General features: G+C 44.2%; 1 protein-coding gene across 1 annotated transcript in view; it reads right to left on the bottom strand.

Annotated features, from left to right (window-relative positions):
• LOC126177123 (phospholipid hydroperoxide glutathione peroxidase-like) overlaps positions 1-12634 on the bottom strand; it is a 29536-nt gene extending 16902 nt beyond the window's left edge. The window contains exon 1 of the mRNA XM_049924394.1: positions 12446-12634. Within this exon, the coding sequence (XP_049780351.1) occupies positions 12446-12604 (159 nt within the window). The 5' untranslated portion in view covers positions 12605-12634. The remainder of the gene's footprint in view (positions 1-12445) is intronic.
• Between the last annotated feature and the right edge of the window lie 4827 nt (positions 12635-17461).

Raw genomic sequence — 17461 nt, 5'->3', positions numbered from 1 at the left:
TTAAAAGACGTCGAGAAGGCGAAAGGAGTGACAGAGGTAATGGAAAAGGTTACGGAACGTGCAGGCAGACGAAACTTTGTAAGCTGGTTGTATGAGGGACACCATACCGGGATGAGTAGGATTCAAGTATGTACTCCAAAGAAGAAGAAGAAAAGAAGAAGCATAAGGAATAAAGCATCCTCTTGAGTTATGGATAAATGTGTTTTTCTTTTTCCTGGTCTTATCCCGTATCTCCATGAAGTCTGCATGTTAATCTGCATGTGTTGGTTGGTTGGTTGTTTTGGGGAAGGAGACCAGACAGCGTGGTCATCGGTCTCATCGGATTAGGGAAGGAAGTCGGCCGTGCCCTTTCAGAGGAACCATCCCGGCATTTGCCTGGAATGATTTAGGGAAATCACGGAAAACCTAAATCAGGATGGCCGGACGCGGGATTGAACCGTCGTCCTCCCGAATGCGAGTCCAGTGTCTAACCACTGCGCCACCTCGCTCGGTAATCTGCATGTGTATCTGTTAGAGGCACAGGGAAGCCGGATCCCCTTCCAGTTGCCACGGCGTACCTCCAAGCACGAAATTTGTGCACCCCATCTGTCTGTGTCTAGTGTTATCTACATCGACATACATTACTCCGCAAGCCACTGTATGGAGGATGGAGGAGGGTACGTTACACCGCTACTAGTCATTTCCCTAACTCCTCCACTCGCAAATAGAGCGAGGGAAAATCGACTATGTGCCTCAATATGAACCCTAATTTCTCTTATCTTACGCGAAATGCACGTTGGCGGCGGTAGAATCGTTCTGCAGTCGGCTTCAGATGCCGATTCTCTAAATTTTCTCAGTAGTGTTCCGCGGAAAGAAAGTCGTCTTCCCTCCAGGAATTCCCACTTACGTTCAGGAAGCATGTCCGTAATACTCACGCGTTGATCGAATCTACCGGCAACAGAATCAGCAGTCCGTCTCTGAATTGCACCGTCGTCTTTCTTTAATCCGCGTGCCGAGGATTCCAAACACTTGGGCAGTACTCAAAAGACTTGGTCGTACCACACAGCGATGTTATCCTCAAGGTCTTTCTCAGGAGAGCTTACGGCGCCTGGAACTGCGTATGGATGCCTGTGTTCCTTATATCTGAGGTGTTCAACTCTTTGATCATATGTCGCCATCATATACACAGCTATTCTGGCTGCGTCCAGGCAGGTGTAGATATTTCCATATCCTCTGTCTTCCCTACTGTCTTATCAACGTACACTGTCCCTCACATGTCTCCTCGACCTTTCTGTACGCCTCCATCGTTCTGTAATATTCCTGAAGGCCTTCTGAGTAACAGGAACAGACCCTGGAATACCTCCCGCATTAACTTACATAACTGAATAACATTTCCAGCTTCAGAAGACAGTTAATGACATGTACTAAAGTAACAATACTGATTACCATTGTCCCCGAACGCACTCATTGCCCATGTACATTCTTCTTTGCGGCCAGAGCTTCCTCATTTCCCAATATTCTTAAGTGCTGTAGTCTCCTTAATTTCTCTTCCCCAGCACTCGCCACAGCAGAAACCATCTGTCTTGTATACCAATAAAATTCTTTTTAAATCAGCTGTTATTACTATTATTTTATTTCTTTCCTTTCTCAAACGTTATGTCTAGTTAAAAATGGAAAGTAACGCGCACCTTGATCAAGCGTGACTTCCTTTTAACTGTACGGTATATGTTACATTGCATTTAGGAACTTTCGGGTAATTGAACATGTATCAATAATTACAGATTTCTGTAGTTGTATACATACGTTTGGATGTAGCTATATTGCGCTGATGTACTGGTGGATATTGTGTGGTATGACTCCTGTAGTTGACAGTATAATTGGTATAATGTCAACTTTATCCGGATGGCACATGTCCTTGATTTCCTCAGCCAGTTGGATGTATTTTTCAATTTTTTCTCTTGTTTTCTTCTGTATATTTGTTATATTATTATTATTATTATTATTGTCATCGTTATTATTATTACTACTATTATTGTCACTGATAGTGGCATCACCTGTAGTATTATAAGTACTTTATTGGTACACAGATTTATTTACTCACGTTGTCACTTCAGAACCTCATGTCAATTTGATACTATTTCTCATATTGAAACTGGCGTCTAGATTAGCAAGGAAACTTCACAGTTCGTATTGCATAGAACAGGAGGTCAAGTTTAATGACGAATATTAATATTTAGTAGTGTCGTGCTACGTCGATATAATCGTCCTCACTGGGGTCTTCCGTACTAATTTTGATAAGTCTACAGATGCACTCGATCTGGGAGCGAAATTCTGAGTGTGGCTGGTTAAAAAGCCGTTTTACACGAGCGATTTCCTGCTCAGGATCAGCTCCTCGAAGTGCGTCCTCCTTTTGTGCCTGCGTGTGAATTACCCTGCAGCAGATTCACTTTCTCGAGAAGTCCACTTAGACCAGAAAGTCGTTCGTGTGACAGGGGCTTTAAAAGACGAGCCTTCCAGTCAGAGTCGCAAGCAGCGGCGTCATATGAATCTGGCGCCCTCTGATGGCGTGCATACGAGGCGCCAACCAAAGGAGAACAGCGAGCGATGAAAGAGCGGCGCACTGATGGGAGGTGTAAAGTGCCGTCTCTCACGCAGCTGTGAGCGGCGTGCGACACACCAGGGCAGTCGCAGGAGATGTCATCGATACTGCAGTTAGCAAGGGAGCTGGGAAAAATTGTTCTGTCTTCAGAATTTGGTTTTAAGAGGTGTCAGAAATAGCAAGTCAACATTCAACTTTCGTGAAAAAGTGAATCAACAAAAATAAGCGGCGGGTGGTTTGTTCAGTCGAAACGTGGATGCGCGGACTTTACCCTGTGAATAAGTATTTTCGGAATGAAATTGTGTAAGGGATACTGTCCAACAAATGTGATGACCCCTGTTTAATTGGTGCCTATACAGGTCACCTATATGTGAACGTGTAGCGCGTAACAGTGTTCCACTTGTGAGAGTGAGCGTGTGCTGTTGCTGTTTCCCTTCCCTGTTTCTTACAAGGGAACCTCCCCATCGCACCCCCCTCAGATTTAGTTATAAGTTGGCACAGGGATAGGCCTTGAAAAACTGAACACAGATCAATCGAGAAAACAGGAAGAAGTTGTGTGGAACTATGAAAAAATAAGCAAAATATACAAACTGAGTAGTCCATGCGCAAGATAGGCAACATCAAGGAAAATGTGAGCTTACGAGCGCCGTGGTCCCGTGGTTAGCGTGAGCAACTGCGGAACGAGAGGTCCTTGGTTCAAGTCTCTTCTCGAGCGAAAAGTTTAATTTTTTATTTTCTGACAATTATCAAAGTTCAGGCACTCACACATAATCAACTTCGCTCTCCAAAATTCCAGGACACGTTCAGATTTGCTTGGACATATGCAGGATTTGACGGTCTACACACGGAAATATTTGAAAACATAAAAAACATATGTTTTGACAGAGCACAGGGAAAACTGTGCGACTGTGAAACTGTTGCATTCATTTGTTGCAGTTTATGTGACAAACTCTTATGTTTTCATCACTTTTTTGGGAGTGATTATCACATCCACAAGAAAACCTAAATCGGGCAAGGTAGAAGAATCTTTTTACCCGTTCGCCAGATGTGCAAGTTAGGTGGGTTGACAACATATTCCTGTCATGCGACGCACATGCCGTCACCAGTGTCGTATAGAATATATCAGACGTGTTTTCCTGTGGAGAAATCGGTTGACCTATGATCTTGCGATCAAATGTTTTCGGTTCCTATTGGAGAGGCACGTCGTTTCGTCTACTAATCGCACGGTTTTGCGGTGCGGTCGCAAAACACAGACACTAAACTTATTACAGTGAGCAGAGACGTCAATGAATGAACGGACAGATGGTAACTTTGCGAAAATAAAGAAAGTAAAAGTTTCACTCGAGAGAGGACTCGAACCAAGGACCTCTCGTTCCGCAGCTGCTCACTCTAACCACGGGACCACGGCGCTCCTCAGCTCACGATATCCTTGATGTTGCCTATGTTCGGCATGGACTACTCAGTTTGTATATTTTGCTTATCTTTTCATAGTTCCACACAACTTCTTCCTGTTTTCTCGATTGATCTGTGTTCAGTTTTTCAAGGCCTATCCACTGTGTCAATTTATAACTAAATCTGAGGGGGGTGCGATGAGGAGGTTCCCTTGTTAGGTGCAAACATGGCGGTGCTGCCGCTCAGTTCATGTCTTCAGTTTGCTTTGCTGGTTAATACTGCAAACACAAAATGTTTGAAGTATACCTTACACCTTCCGCATCGCTCCTTGTGATAAAGTGGAATTTGCTCGCTTTGCGTCGACTGATATGGATTAGACATGGGCACCTCCGGCGCATGGGCATCCATCTGGCAAGAAAAACTAAAACCTTCAGTGCTCCTGTTCGGTCCATTGTATATACATCTAACACGAATATGCTGAAATATCAGTTCCACCCATGTTCGTACTTCGGCTCTATAATCCCCTTATTGACAGTCCATGGCCTCCTCGAAGGCTGACACCGTTTGTGGGTTTTCTTCAAACCGTTGCCACTTCCACAAACGGTGACGTGCCTGTGAATGGACGCTACATCTAGTCAAAGGACCATTTGACAAATAAATTGGTCTTGTTGTTTTAAATATACTAACAGATTGTGTGTATCGAAGTATGGTAACATCCACCGTGCATTGCAGAATCGCATACAAAAGAGAGAGAGAGAGAGAGAGAGAGAGAGAGAGAGAGAGAGAGAGAGAGAGAGAGAGAGAGAGCACTACAGAAGAAGCTATACGACGCTACTCGGACTGTATATGGTGAGCAGTGATCGTAGTGCTGCACTTTTGTTCTGGAGGCCAGTGATTCAAATCCTTCTGGCAGTCCAGCAATAGGACTTTGTATTAAAATGTCACTACTTCGGTTAAGAACAGTATGACAGTACTGACAAAAAAGACAGCCGTACTTAATGCAATTTTCGCTCTTCGAACCCACCCGAGATAATCGAAAGCTTTGTTTTCACTTCCTCCTTTCAGGACTTTATTAAATTCAAACTGCAGCTTGTAACGACCCACTTATCTTCTTCATAATATCCCAAATTTATTTTTCGTTCTTTACATGCATAATCAGTGAGTTAGTTTATCACAATACAGAACCCATGTGTCAATTTCAGGGTCGAGAATCTTCACAGCAACTAGTGACAGTCACTTCAACTAACTGAGACGGGAAACACCCGAGGCGTGAGCTCTTCTAAGCCGTTGCCATCAGAAAGCGATTACTGTAATTATTTAACTGCAATTTCTGTTCTATGTGTAAATGGTGAAATTGATTAAATTTCATACTGACCATTATGCTTAAAATCATGTTTATTAACTGTGAGAGGATTTGGTTCAAATTGCTCTGAGCACTATGGGACTTAACATCTATGGTCATCAGTCCCCTAGAACTTAGAACTACTTAAACCTAACTAACCTAAGGACTTCACACAACACTCAGTCATCACGAGGCAGAGAAAATCCCTGACCCCGCCGGGAATCGAACCCGGGCGCGGGAAGCCAGAACGCTACCGCACGACCACGAGCTGCGGACGAGGATTTGGTACTTAAGCAGTAGTATGTGTCGTGGAAACAAACAAATGTTACTATAGATACAACTAAATGTTCACTGAAGCGCCAAAGAAACTGGTATAAACATGCGTACTCAAATACAGAGATATGTAAACAGAAAGAATACGGCACTGCGGTCGGCAACGCTTATATACAACAACTAGTGTCTGTCGCAATTATTAGAATGGTTACTGCTGCATGGTGTTGTAGTCGGTGCATGAGCAATGGGATACAGCATCACCGAGGTAACGACGATTTGGAGATTTTCCCGTACGACCATTTCAGAGTCCTTAAAGACGTGTCTCGCTAGCTCGTCTTTGAGAGCTTCTGGAGGGAACCTCAAATAAAAAGTCATCGGAACACGCTACTTTGGTACGGGCAAAAGTTCTGCAGAATTACTACGCGTATTGGTAGCCAAGTTGTCCTACAATTATTTGATAGCCAGCTTTCACAATGCTGTAATGGATATCATAGGTTGACTCTGGTTAATGTTTAACAGCTCGACGAAAGCAATGACTTGTCTGGAATCACACCTATTGGAGAGTAATACATGTTGAAGTTGTTGCAAAAGGCGGATGATTTAAGTAGCAATAACTGTAAAGGCGTGAGACAACATGATAACGAGATAATTGGACTCGAGTATTTTTGTAACTAGAGTTGTTCTGGACGGTGAAAGTGTTCACTCGATGGTACTGCGCACAATTAAGTACTTTTGATTCGTAAAGCCAAACTCTCCCTCACACGTGGACTGCCGTTCCATATTCTTATTCTTCAACCAGTGAATGAAGCCCGCTCCTCTATTTGTTCTGTCTTCTAGAATCTGCTCGCATTTCACAGACCTGCAAGCTAACGCCGGTAGAAGGTAAACTGTAATATGTCAGATAACAGGCGTTCCTCAAATATGTCCAAAATTAGCTGGCTGTCAATGCGTGTTAACCGGGTAGGTGAATAATATAGTAGCTCCTACTATTACAGGTCACTGTTCACATTAGTAAATAGAGTATACATAGTAAGGAAGCTAATTACAGCCAAATTATACTTATTAGGTACATGAGTTGAAGTTGGATCATCTAGTGCTCAAATCTTACATTTCAGTTAATCATATTATTTCACTTCTGCTTCGTACAACATATTCAGGGTGGAGAAAATTATGTCACGAAATTTTAACCCTGGATAGCTGATGCCATTAGAGACCAAAAGTACTAATGTCGTGTAGGTCGACAACGTACAATTTTTAAATTACAGGAACTTAGCGCCACGAGCTCCGACTGGCCGCGGGGACCCTGTTGCCGGATGCTCTGGACAACGCACGATCTGGAATACTTTGCCTGCCGGAGATCTCAATATATCCAAGGCGGCCCGCAGGCTCGGTGGTAGCGCGCCAGCCTTCCACTCTGGGGGCGAATCCGCCGGAGTCCCGACACATCCAATGTAGTTTCATGATAAGACGTACTGGGAACAAACCCGTCAACAGCTGTTAATTGCGTACAGGAAGTCTTTTACAAATTGTGTCGGCCCTAAAATGGCTTTTTTTGTAGCTAGGACATTGTTTACTTAAAGCAGGTGCTCGAACTGGCGACCCTCTGACGTGACACAAGCTTGGTAACGCTGTTTTTGCAGAACTCTTAATGCGATCCATTAATTCCTCTTCGTTTTTAGGTGGATTGCGTCCGAGTGGCTGAATTAGAACCTTGAAGAATCCCCACAGGAAAAAAACACCGTGAGGTCCGGTGATCGCGAGGGGCCATATCCTACCAGCACCTCTGCCAATTACCTGGCCGTCGAAAAGTTCATTTAAATATCTGGGCACAGTACGCCTGTAATGTGCGGGCGACCCATCAAGCTGCAACCACATGTGTAGCTGTATGTCCAGGGTAACATCTTCCAGCAAGTCGGGTAGAGTTTCTCGCAAAAAGTGAAGATAATTTGCCCCAGTAAGTCGAGGAGGTAGACGGACCGGCGCAATCAGATGGTTACCCACAATACTTGACAAAATGTTGAGCGAAAGTCGTTCCTGGTGTCCGTCGACGTACGTGACGTGAGGATTTCCCCTTGCCCATTAATGAACATTTCGAATGTTGTAAAGGCCATTCCGATGGTAAGTGCACTCGTCGGTAAACAACACCGTGGCGGGGAAGTCGGAATCTCGGGCAACACGCCGCAGTAACCACCGGCAAAAACCTAGCTTGTGTTCATAGTCCGCCACAGGATTTAGGTCTTGGACAGGGTGGAAACTAAATGGACGTTGGCAGGCATCCCTCAAAACCTCCCAGACTAACCGATGAGTGACCCCCATGTCGTGTGATGATGATGATGATGTTTGGTTTGTGGGGCGCTCAACGGCGTGGTTATCAGCGCCCGTACAATTTCCCAACATTTGCTCAGTCCAATTTCGCCACTTTCCTGGATGATGATGAAATGATGAGGACAACACAAACACCCAGTCATCTCGAGGCAGGTGAAAATCCCTGACCCCGCCGGGAATCGAACCCGGGACCCCGTGCTCGGGAAGCGAGAACGCTACCGCGAGACCACCAGCGGCGGGCCCCCCCCCCCCCACCCCCATGTCGTGTCCAGCCGCTCAAGTACTTGTCGTCGGTGCTTCCCCGAATCGCTCGAGAACAGTCTGTTCAAATGCAGCATCCCGTCGTGTTCGAGGTCTTGCAGCATCACCATGATATCCCGCTAACGAGCCTGTTTAGCCAAGTCGCCGGGGAATTGCTGTAAACGTTTGCGGGTGTGGGTGGCGTCTTGCTGGGTACTGTTCCTCATACAACCGTCGAGCGTCATGTGCATTACCGTCGACTAGTCCGTAAACGAAAACCATACCTCGTCATTCTTCAAACGAATATTGTGCCGCCACGCCTACTGTAGGCTAAATCGCACGTGACGTGTGTGCGCTCCGAAGCGAAGCTTACGTGCGAATGCCTCTGACGTGAGGTGGAGACAAACAGCAAGCAAGACCTAGTCGACACGTGTGCGTATAACTTGTGGAAGAGACGTAGCGAAGGACGTTTGTATGTATGAACCGACAACTATAGCGCTGCCCGTCAACCGACAACGGCAACAGGGCAACCCCACGGCCAATCGGAGCACATGGCGCCAAGTTTCCGTAGTTTAAAAATTGAGCGTTGTCGACCTGCACAACATTAGTAACTGTGGTTCCTACAGGCATCAACTATCCAGGGTTAAAATTTCGTGACACAGTTTTTCTCCACCCTGTATATCGACAATGCTAAAATTAAATACATTATTTACGATTCCAAATGTTGTTTACTCTATTAAACTAATAACCAGCCATCACAAAACATACCTTTTGTAAAGCGTATATTACTGAAGTCATAGGTGAAGTTACAGTGTTTCATTTTGCGTTATTTCTATTTCATGGTGCGTGATGTGTATGTTGATATGGTGTGTGTCTAGCAGTGGGCAGCATTATCAAAAGCAGTGTCTCCTCCATATGGTATTCAACCCACCCCCAACCACTTCGTCATTGAAGCGAAGGTTATAGTGCAAGTACTGACTTGTTTCTGCTGTCTCCCTCCCAGTCCCATTGTTTTTCGATATAAATTTCACAAGTGCAGTGACTTCAATACATTGTATTAGCGTAAGATACGTGTTACATTATGGAACTTTAAGTAACTAACACACGCGAGTGCTGTCGCTTTTATTCGATGCATCACGGCCGCGTCCGTGTCATTTCTAACTGGGATTAGATAGCATAAGTAAAAAGCAAAAGTGATGGCATCGCACATACCAACTGTGGGTAACAGGACATTAAATACACATTAGTGTCGCGAATCAACCAAAAAATTTTGGGTTTATTTTGGATGACGAAAATAATGACTGCTGAATGGTCGCTATCAGATAAGGAGCCAAACGTTGACTTGGCAGATGAGAATGCAAACATTACCAGTGAAGAAGATTGTGTATTAGGTAAGAGAAATGTAGGTTACATAACAGTAAGTGACATATTCCGAACAGTAAGATACTGAAGGAACAATTACTCTTCTGACAGAGCTGAGGTAAAAATTGATTCAGAAATGTATCGTTAAGTGCGTTCATGAACACGATGCAGGCATTGATAGCACGGGCCACTCAACGAAATAATTCGATAAGTGAAAAAATCGATTCAATAGAATGTTCGCTGAATAGATCATTGGGCGACAAAATCGATTCGCTGAACAGTAACATGAAAAAGACAATGAAAGACAGCATAGATGAAATTCACGAAAGAACAGATTAATTTAAAGGGGCATAATAAAGTCAAAGATAAATTTGAATCGCTTTCGCAGGATCAAGAAGCATTCTGTCAAAACGTCAATTAGGAAGTACATCGTAAAACCGAAATTGTAAATGGCAAACAACACCCTGTAACTAACGAGGGCCGAACAAAACTGAAGCAGGCTATGATTACGTTAAATGATCAGATTGATCACGTTTAGACAGACACTAAATGGTTCAAATGGCTCTGAGCACTATGGGACTTAACTGCTGTGGTCATCAGTCCCCTAGAACTTAGAACTACTTAAACCTAACTAACCTAAGGACAACACACACATCCATGCCCGAGGCAGGATTCGAACCTGCGACCGTAGCGGTCACGCGGCTCCAGACTGTAGCGCCTAGAACCGCTCGGCCACTCCGGCCGGCGCAGACACTAAAGTGAGGTTCAAAAGACTTCGAAAATGCAACGATGACAAATTTGTCAGAACTGCATCGGCAGCGAAAGGCAACGTCCAAGGCGAAAACAAAGCTTTAGAGACACAGAAGGTCAACAAACCACGGAAATTAAAATTATGGCAGTCAAGGAATTAAAATCAGTAACTTAGACAAACGCATTGAAATCCACTGTTTTGCCATTAGGAAGGCCATACCACAATCAAGTGGCTGAAGAAAAGGTAACATACATTTTGTAAATTTTATGAAAGCATGCAAAGTGTTATTTTCTGTAGAATTACCTGAAAGAGAGAAAGTGTTGCTAGCAGAAGTGAAGCTTAGTGGCGATCCACGAAACTGGGCAGTTAGAACTACAGTATGTTATGACATTTAAGGGGAGTTTTTGCACTGGTGTGAAAAGGCAACCTGATCGAGAAACAGTGAAAGCAAGATATGTCAAGAATTCCTGAACGCACCTACATATCGAACAGGTAGAGAACACCTTGCGATCCTACTGTGATGAACTGTGTTGGAAAGTAGAACATTTAAAAGGGATCGTGACTGAACTGTATTTATTACAATTATTGCCTTGCAAATTACCGTGGAATGTACAGAGTTACGTTGGTTTGGGAGACTGCAGTAGACCCGCATGAATTCAGTTTGTGGCAATTTGTTAAAGTAAGTAGTCTTTAGTAGTTTGTATCAGATTTTTTCCCTAACGATGAGCCCCACGTGCTCGAAATGCAGCATAACAAACTAATATAGACAGTGCCATACAAACATCGTGATCTGTTGTGGTATTTGCTTATATTAAGGATTAAATATGGCGCTGTCGTGGAAAACCAATACAGCCAATATGCAAGTCATTGTTCACTTGTCTCTTGTCGACCTGAGATTGAGCTTTCATACCGCTCCTTTTCCTTTCAGTTGAATAGTACACTTTCATTTGTCATTTACGTTTGAATAAATCCTAATATTGCACAAAGTTATCCTTTTGTTTCCACGTATTTCGAGCCTCGCTATCGCTGACGGCGCGAGTTCCGAACTCTCGCCACGTCATCCAGTCGGGTTGTTTTGATGACAGGATCACCTATCGAAGTACTGAGGAGCATATCAACCATTGTTTTAGAAGTATTCTTAGATATTGTTGCCATTATACGCGTCTAAGTACATTCATACTTTTTTTAGGAGAAAGGCACAAAATATACTGAAATACTTTACGAGCTGTTCTAAAGTTCTACAATACGAGTCGCGTAATCCTTCGTTATTTTCAGCTTCCATGGTAATTACGAATTAGATCGCTAATTTATCAATAAATATTAAAGAGAATATCAATGAGTAACTTCAGTCTAAGATTACAGATACTACAGATGATATATCATCTGTGCTTTCTTTCCTTTGTCTCCCTCTCTCCGAAGAATGACACGATGAACACATTGTTCAGTTCTAGTACGCCATCAATGTACATCAGATATATTCGGCTTTTATTCGTTATTAATCGTAATCAGATGTATATAAGCTTTAATTCGCAATCTGCAGGTGCCGCTGTAATGCAGCAATAATACATGATGGAGAAATTACTGTTCAGGTTCGCACATCAGTGAATTGGTGCAATAAAAACAATATAAAATAAATAAAAGGTAAATATCAAACTGTCTTCAGTGTCTTGTGAATGTTATTAAACAATATTGTACCAGTGGTCAGTACCACCTAATTCATCCACAAATATCTCTGTTAATTATAAAATTGGTCTGTTATTATTGTTTAAACCCCTCGTATTTTCTACCACTGTCACCCACTTTCGATCTCGCTCTCCCTCCCTCTCTCTCTCCCTCCCTCTCTCTCTCTCTCCCCCTCTCTCTCTCTCTCTCTCTCTCTCTCTCTCACACACACACACACACACACACACACACGCACACACACACACTCAAGCACGCAAACACACACACACATACATACACATACCTACAACTTTTCCTTGAACCAATCTGAGAATGATGGCATCTGATGAACTTGTGTTGGTGTTAACATCAACATCTAAAAATATGTGTAGTTGAATTCAATGGCAAGAAAAATTTGGCACTGGAATCAGTAGTCCTGTGGCACGATTTAACGATCCACCGAAATATCAAAATGAGAGCCAGCAACCATCTGCGCTTAACTGGCCGGAATGTGACATACTTTGTAGTTGGTGGCAGTGAGGCCGCACTTGGAGGCGACATTGACGATAATGCAGACGTGTCCTCGGTACTTCTCCAGAGACACCTCCTCGCCCTTGATGTCTCTCGCCGTGAAGTCGTAGATCGTGGAGGCTGACTTCCAGTCCGCATTCCCAGACATATCGACGGATCACTCAGGTACTTATCTGAAAGTAATTCCGTCATTATTGAACTGTCATAAGTACAAATTGTGCATGTGTGCATTATTTACGATAAGCAACAGCATTGGAAATTACAAGAACGTTTTGCTTTACACTTAATAAAATGATTAACCTCCACAGTGGTAGCAACCTTCACTAATCTCACAAAACATTATGATCACATTGTTAAAGGTGTGTTGGTCCTCCTTCGAAACGTCATACACCAGCGATTGTTTGTGGCTTGGATTCGGCAAGTCCCTGGTATGTTGCCGGAGGTATGTGGCACCAGATGCCACGCAATTCCGGTAAATTAGAGACCGCTAGTTTCTGAGCTCTTAGTTGGCATCATATTTATAGTTGCGGAAAGCCCGGTCAGCAATAATGTAGACGTAGTTGCAGCTGTCAGGGTGTCTTTGATTAGCACTGCAGATCCCATGGAAACCCAAATAAATATTGCAAATAGCATAATATGGCATCCACCGGCGTGCGTTCGTGGCGCGCTGCATGTTTCGAGCAGCTGTCTGCTTGGAGACGTCGTACCCGAACACGTCTATAGACTTCATTCTTACGACAAGGTAATATGTTTCCATTGATCAACCAGTTTTTACTGCACTAGGTCAGAACATATCTGTGAAGTTTTATAAGGGCAGACATGCACTGATTAGCCAGAATAGTATGACCATCGGTCTGCTGTCGATATAAATCCGTCCAGGCGACAGCAGCGTCACCTGGAGAGGAATGACTGCTAGTCAGACACACGCACGGTGTATGCAGTATCAGTGCTGACCATGCGTAGAATGGGGAATGCGTGCGATATGACTGCGTTTGACCGAGGACAGATTGTGATGGCCCGGAGGCTCGGCACGAGCATTTTGCAAACTGCACAAATTGTCGAGTGTTCGAGGAGAGCTGTGGTGAGTGTCCCTAACATGTGCCGATGTCTAGACATCGTGGGGTTGGGTAGCTACCCCCAATTACAGATGTCGGACGTCGTAGGCTGGGCACACTGGTAAAACAGACCAGGCGCCCGAACTGTGGAAAAACTAACGCTGGGCAGAACGCAAGAGTGTCTGAGAACACAGTGCACCTAACGCTCCTAACGATGGGCCTCCAAAGCCGACGAGCCACGCATGTGCCAATGTTAACAATTAAGACTGAAATGAGCACATGACCAGGGGCACTAAACGTTGGCGCAGTGGCAGAGCGTTGCATGGTCTGATGAATTCCGATACCTTCTTCATCATGCCAATGGAAGGGTACAAATTCGTCGTCTTCCAGAGGAACAGCTCCTTCTCACCTTTTACTGTGGGGCAGAAACAAGCTGGCAGCGACTCCATTATGCTCTAGGGAACATCCAAGTGGGCATGCATGGGTGCAGAGGAGCTCGTGCGAGGCACCATGACGGTCGAAGGACTATCGTACACTGGTTGCAGACCACGTGCACCCTTCATGACGATCATGTTTCCCGACGGCAGTGGCATTTTTCAGCAAGAAGAAGCGCCATGTCACTAGACCAGGAGTGGTTCGAGGAACTCAGTGGCAAGTCCCAATTGATGTACTGGTTCCCCAACTCGCCAGATCTGAACTCAATTGAACAGATCTAGGATGTGACTGAACGTGGTGTCAGACCTCATCGCCCCCTCCCCAGATTTTAAGGGAATGAGGTGACTTGTGACTTGTGTGTGGGGATGTGGTGCCAAGTTCCTCCAGCGACCTACAATGACCTTACTGCTTCCATGTCACGGCGCGTTGTCGCTGTTATCCGTGCCGAAGGTGGACATACCAGCTATTTAGTGGGTGGTCATAACATCTGGCTGATCAGTGTATGGTCTCTGACGAGTACAGCAGCTGTTAAAGAGTCAGAACGTAACATTTATGTTAGTCACATATAAGTTCTTAGGCTTCCACGGCCGGTGTCAATTTGAATAAAATCCTTCTGGTATAAACAGCTGATACGTTGTTGTGTGGCAGTCATCCGCTAGAATAGCACAGCCGGATACCCCTCCATAGGCACCTTTACTTCAAACTGTCCGACGACATAGCAGAATATGACGTCGGTAGTCACCTGTCACACGAAATAAGACGGTTTGTATACAGGGAGAATCATACCTAGAGAGCACCAGTTAAACTGCTCTGAATAGGACGGCTGCAAAGGCGGTCGAAACGTCCGTTGTGTAGTTTCGTTAGTGTTTTATAATGTCGCGGCCTAACAGCCGAAAGGGTTTTTGTTCAGATATGTCGGTCATAGTTGCGAAATGAGTTTTTGCGCTAGGGCCATCTTCGGATCCTTAAAAATAAAACATAAAAATTAGAAATAAACTAAAAGAGCAAGGTTTCCTACTTGTTTGTTGTGAGACATTTCGCTTAAAACATGTATCTGCGTAAACTGTGAAAAGAGACATTTCTATTAAAGGGTTGTATTTGATACTTTACTTGTGTGTATTTAATTATGTTTAGAATATCGAGGATTATTTTATATTTTTATGTCTTATTTTATTAGATCCTTGAGTACCGATAGGGTGTTTGGGATCCCGAACAGATCTGCTTAAAGGAGGACATCGTAGCAATACAGAGGCGTGGCCGAGCGGTTCTAGGAGCTTCACTCCGGAACCGCGCTACTACTGCGGTCGCAGGTTGGAATCCTGCCTCGGGCATGGATGTGTATGATGTCCTTTCGTTAGTAAGGTTTAAGTAGTTATAAGTCTAGGGGACGGATGACCTCAGCTGTTAAGTCCCATAGTGCTTAGAGCCATTTGAACCAATTTCAACAGAGGCGTGTTACTATATTTTTAGCAGTAGGTTCGATCAACATCCTAATGCTACATAAATGCACATTGAACTTAAATAACTCGCCTGGATAACCGTGCGTGTTAAAGCGCCGCTTTCAGGACGGAGGAGTTCACTAGCCTCGTATTGCACCCACCCGGATGGGGGTCGATGTGCGACCAGTCTGGTTTTGATTATTAGTCGGTTTCCTCCATTCCTGTAGGTGAATACCGGGATGATACCCAGGTCCCGCCTCAGATATATGCTCCGCATTTCACACCAATTGCACTACACGCAGACAGTTGGGGTACACATATTCCATCCCGGGAGGGAAAGGAGAGGTGGCAGGAAGAGCATCCGGCCATCACTAAAAACCGTGACAAATCCGTTAGTAACAATGCCGACCCTGCGTCGATGCCAAACATAGGCACAAGAAGAAGAAGTACTATGATCCGTATTGGGAACCCCTGAAGATGAAGTTCAGAGAGCCAGCATTTGAGACAGATCGCAGAACGATCCCGCTACCACCAACATAGAAGTCACGTAAGGGTCGCGAAGACATGAGAAATCAGGGCTCGTACAGAAGTATGTAGACGGTCGCTTCTCCCTAGCTCTATTTGAGAGTGAAACAGGAATGGAAATGGCTAGCCTTTTATTGTATGGTTAACTGTGGATTACTTATGTAGATGTATAACTCTGTTCAAAATTCCTTTTGGATTGACACTCAGGCAGGAACACATGGAGGCATACAGCAGAGTTAGCACGCCCTGCATGCGTAATCTCACATCTGCTTCAACTCGATGAAACTTACTGTCCGAAATTGTATTTCGTAAATGTCCTATAAAAGAGATGTCTTATGAAACTTCCTGGCAGATTAAAACTGTGTGCCCGACCGAGACTCGAACTCGGGACCTCTGCCAGGAAGTTTCATATCAGCGCACACTCCGCTGCAGAGTGAAAATCTCAATCTGGAAACATCCCCCAGGCTGTGGCTAAGCCATGTCTCTGCAATATCCTTTCTTTCAGGAGTGCTAGTTCTGCAAGGTTCGCAGGAGAGCTTCTGTAAAGTTTGGAAGGTAGGAGACGAGATACTGGCAGAAGTAAAGCTGTGAGACAGGGAGTGAGTCGTGCTTCGGTAGCTCAGTTGGTAGAGCACTTGCCCGCGAAAGGCAAAGGTCCCGAGTTCGAGTCTCGGTCGGGCACACGGTTTTAATCTGCCAGGAAGTTTCATATCAGCGAACACTCCGCTGCAGAGTGAAAATCTCATTCTGGAGATGTCTTATATTTTTAAATCGACATATGGAAACTTTCCGAATTCTCTATGTGGAGGAAGACTATTTATTTTTAGACTTAGGTGAACAGATCATATCAAAACTTCATCAGTTTTTTCATCTGCACCAAACCGGAAATCTGTATGAGATAATCTGAGTTAAATGTGAAGCATGACGCTGTGCTCGCACCTTAAAATTTCGGCAGTTACCTGTTTTGTTGAGCTGAAAAAACTTGATATTACGTTTTCTAATTAAACTTTCTATTGACGAGGCACCAAGCGAAGAAGCTGTTGGAAATTAAATGTTGTGTGATTTTCACGCGGGTATAAGCGTTACCATTAGACGTCACCTCCGCAGCTTGGATGTAGTAGGTTTAGTTGCCCATTTAATCACGTAGCTCCTCATTTTGTCTCATAAGATGGCATGGATCCTGATAATTTGAGACGCTCACCAGGAATTGAAAGCTGAATCTCAGTGTTACTAGCAAGAAAATCTTCATCCTCCTCTGACGGTCACTACTGACTCTAGCCATTTTAAGCCTTCATCAGCTTAATTTCATTATCACTCGTATTGAAATTTCCTCACGCGATTATTTCCTAGAACCATGTCAGCAACAATTTAGATATATCTTCTGTACCAGAAAATGCGACGGTCTTTGGAAGTGACAATAGAGAGAATTGTGTTATTGTTGATGCTGTTCTTGTTGTTGTCGTCGTCATCGTCGTCTTCAGTGATAACACTGCAGCTGTTCATGCTAATCTTATCTTGAGCAAGGCTATTCACCTCTCCATAGCTGTTGCA

This window comes from Schistocerca cancellata, chromosome 1 (genome assembly GCF_023864275.1).
Source record: "Schistocerca cancellata isolate TAMUIC-IGC-003103 chromosome 1, iqSchCanc2.1, whole genome shotgun sequence".
Lineage (NCBI taxonomy): Eukaryota > Metazoa > Arthropoda > Insecta > Orthoptera > Acrididae > Schistocerca > Schistocerca cancellata.
Note: the sequence above shows the minus strand (reverse complement) of the source record. Positions and strands in the feature narration are given on the sequence as shown.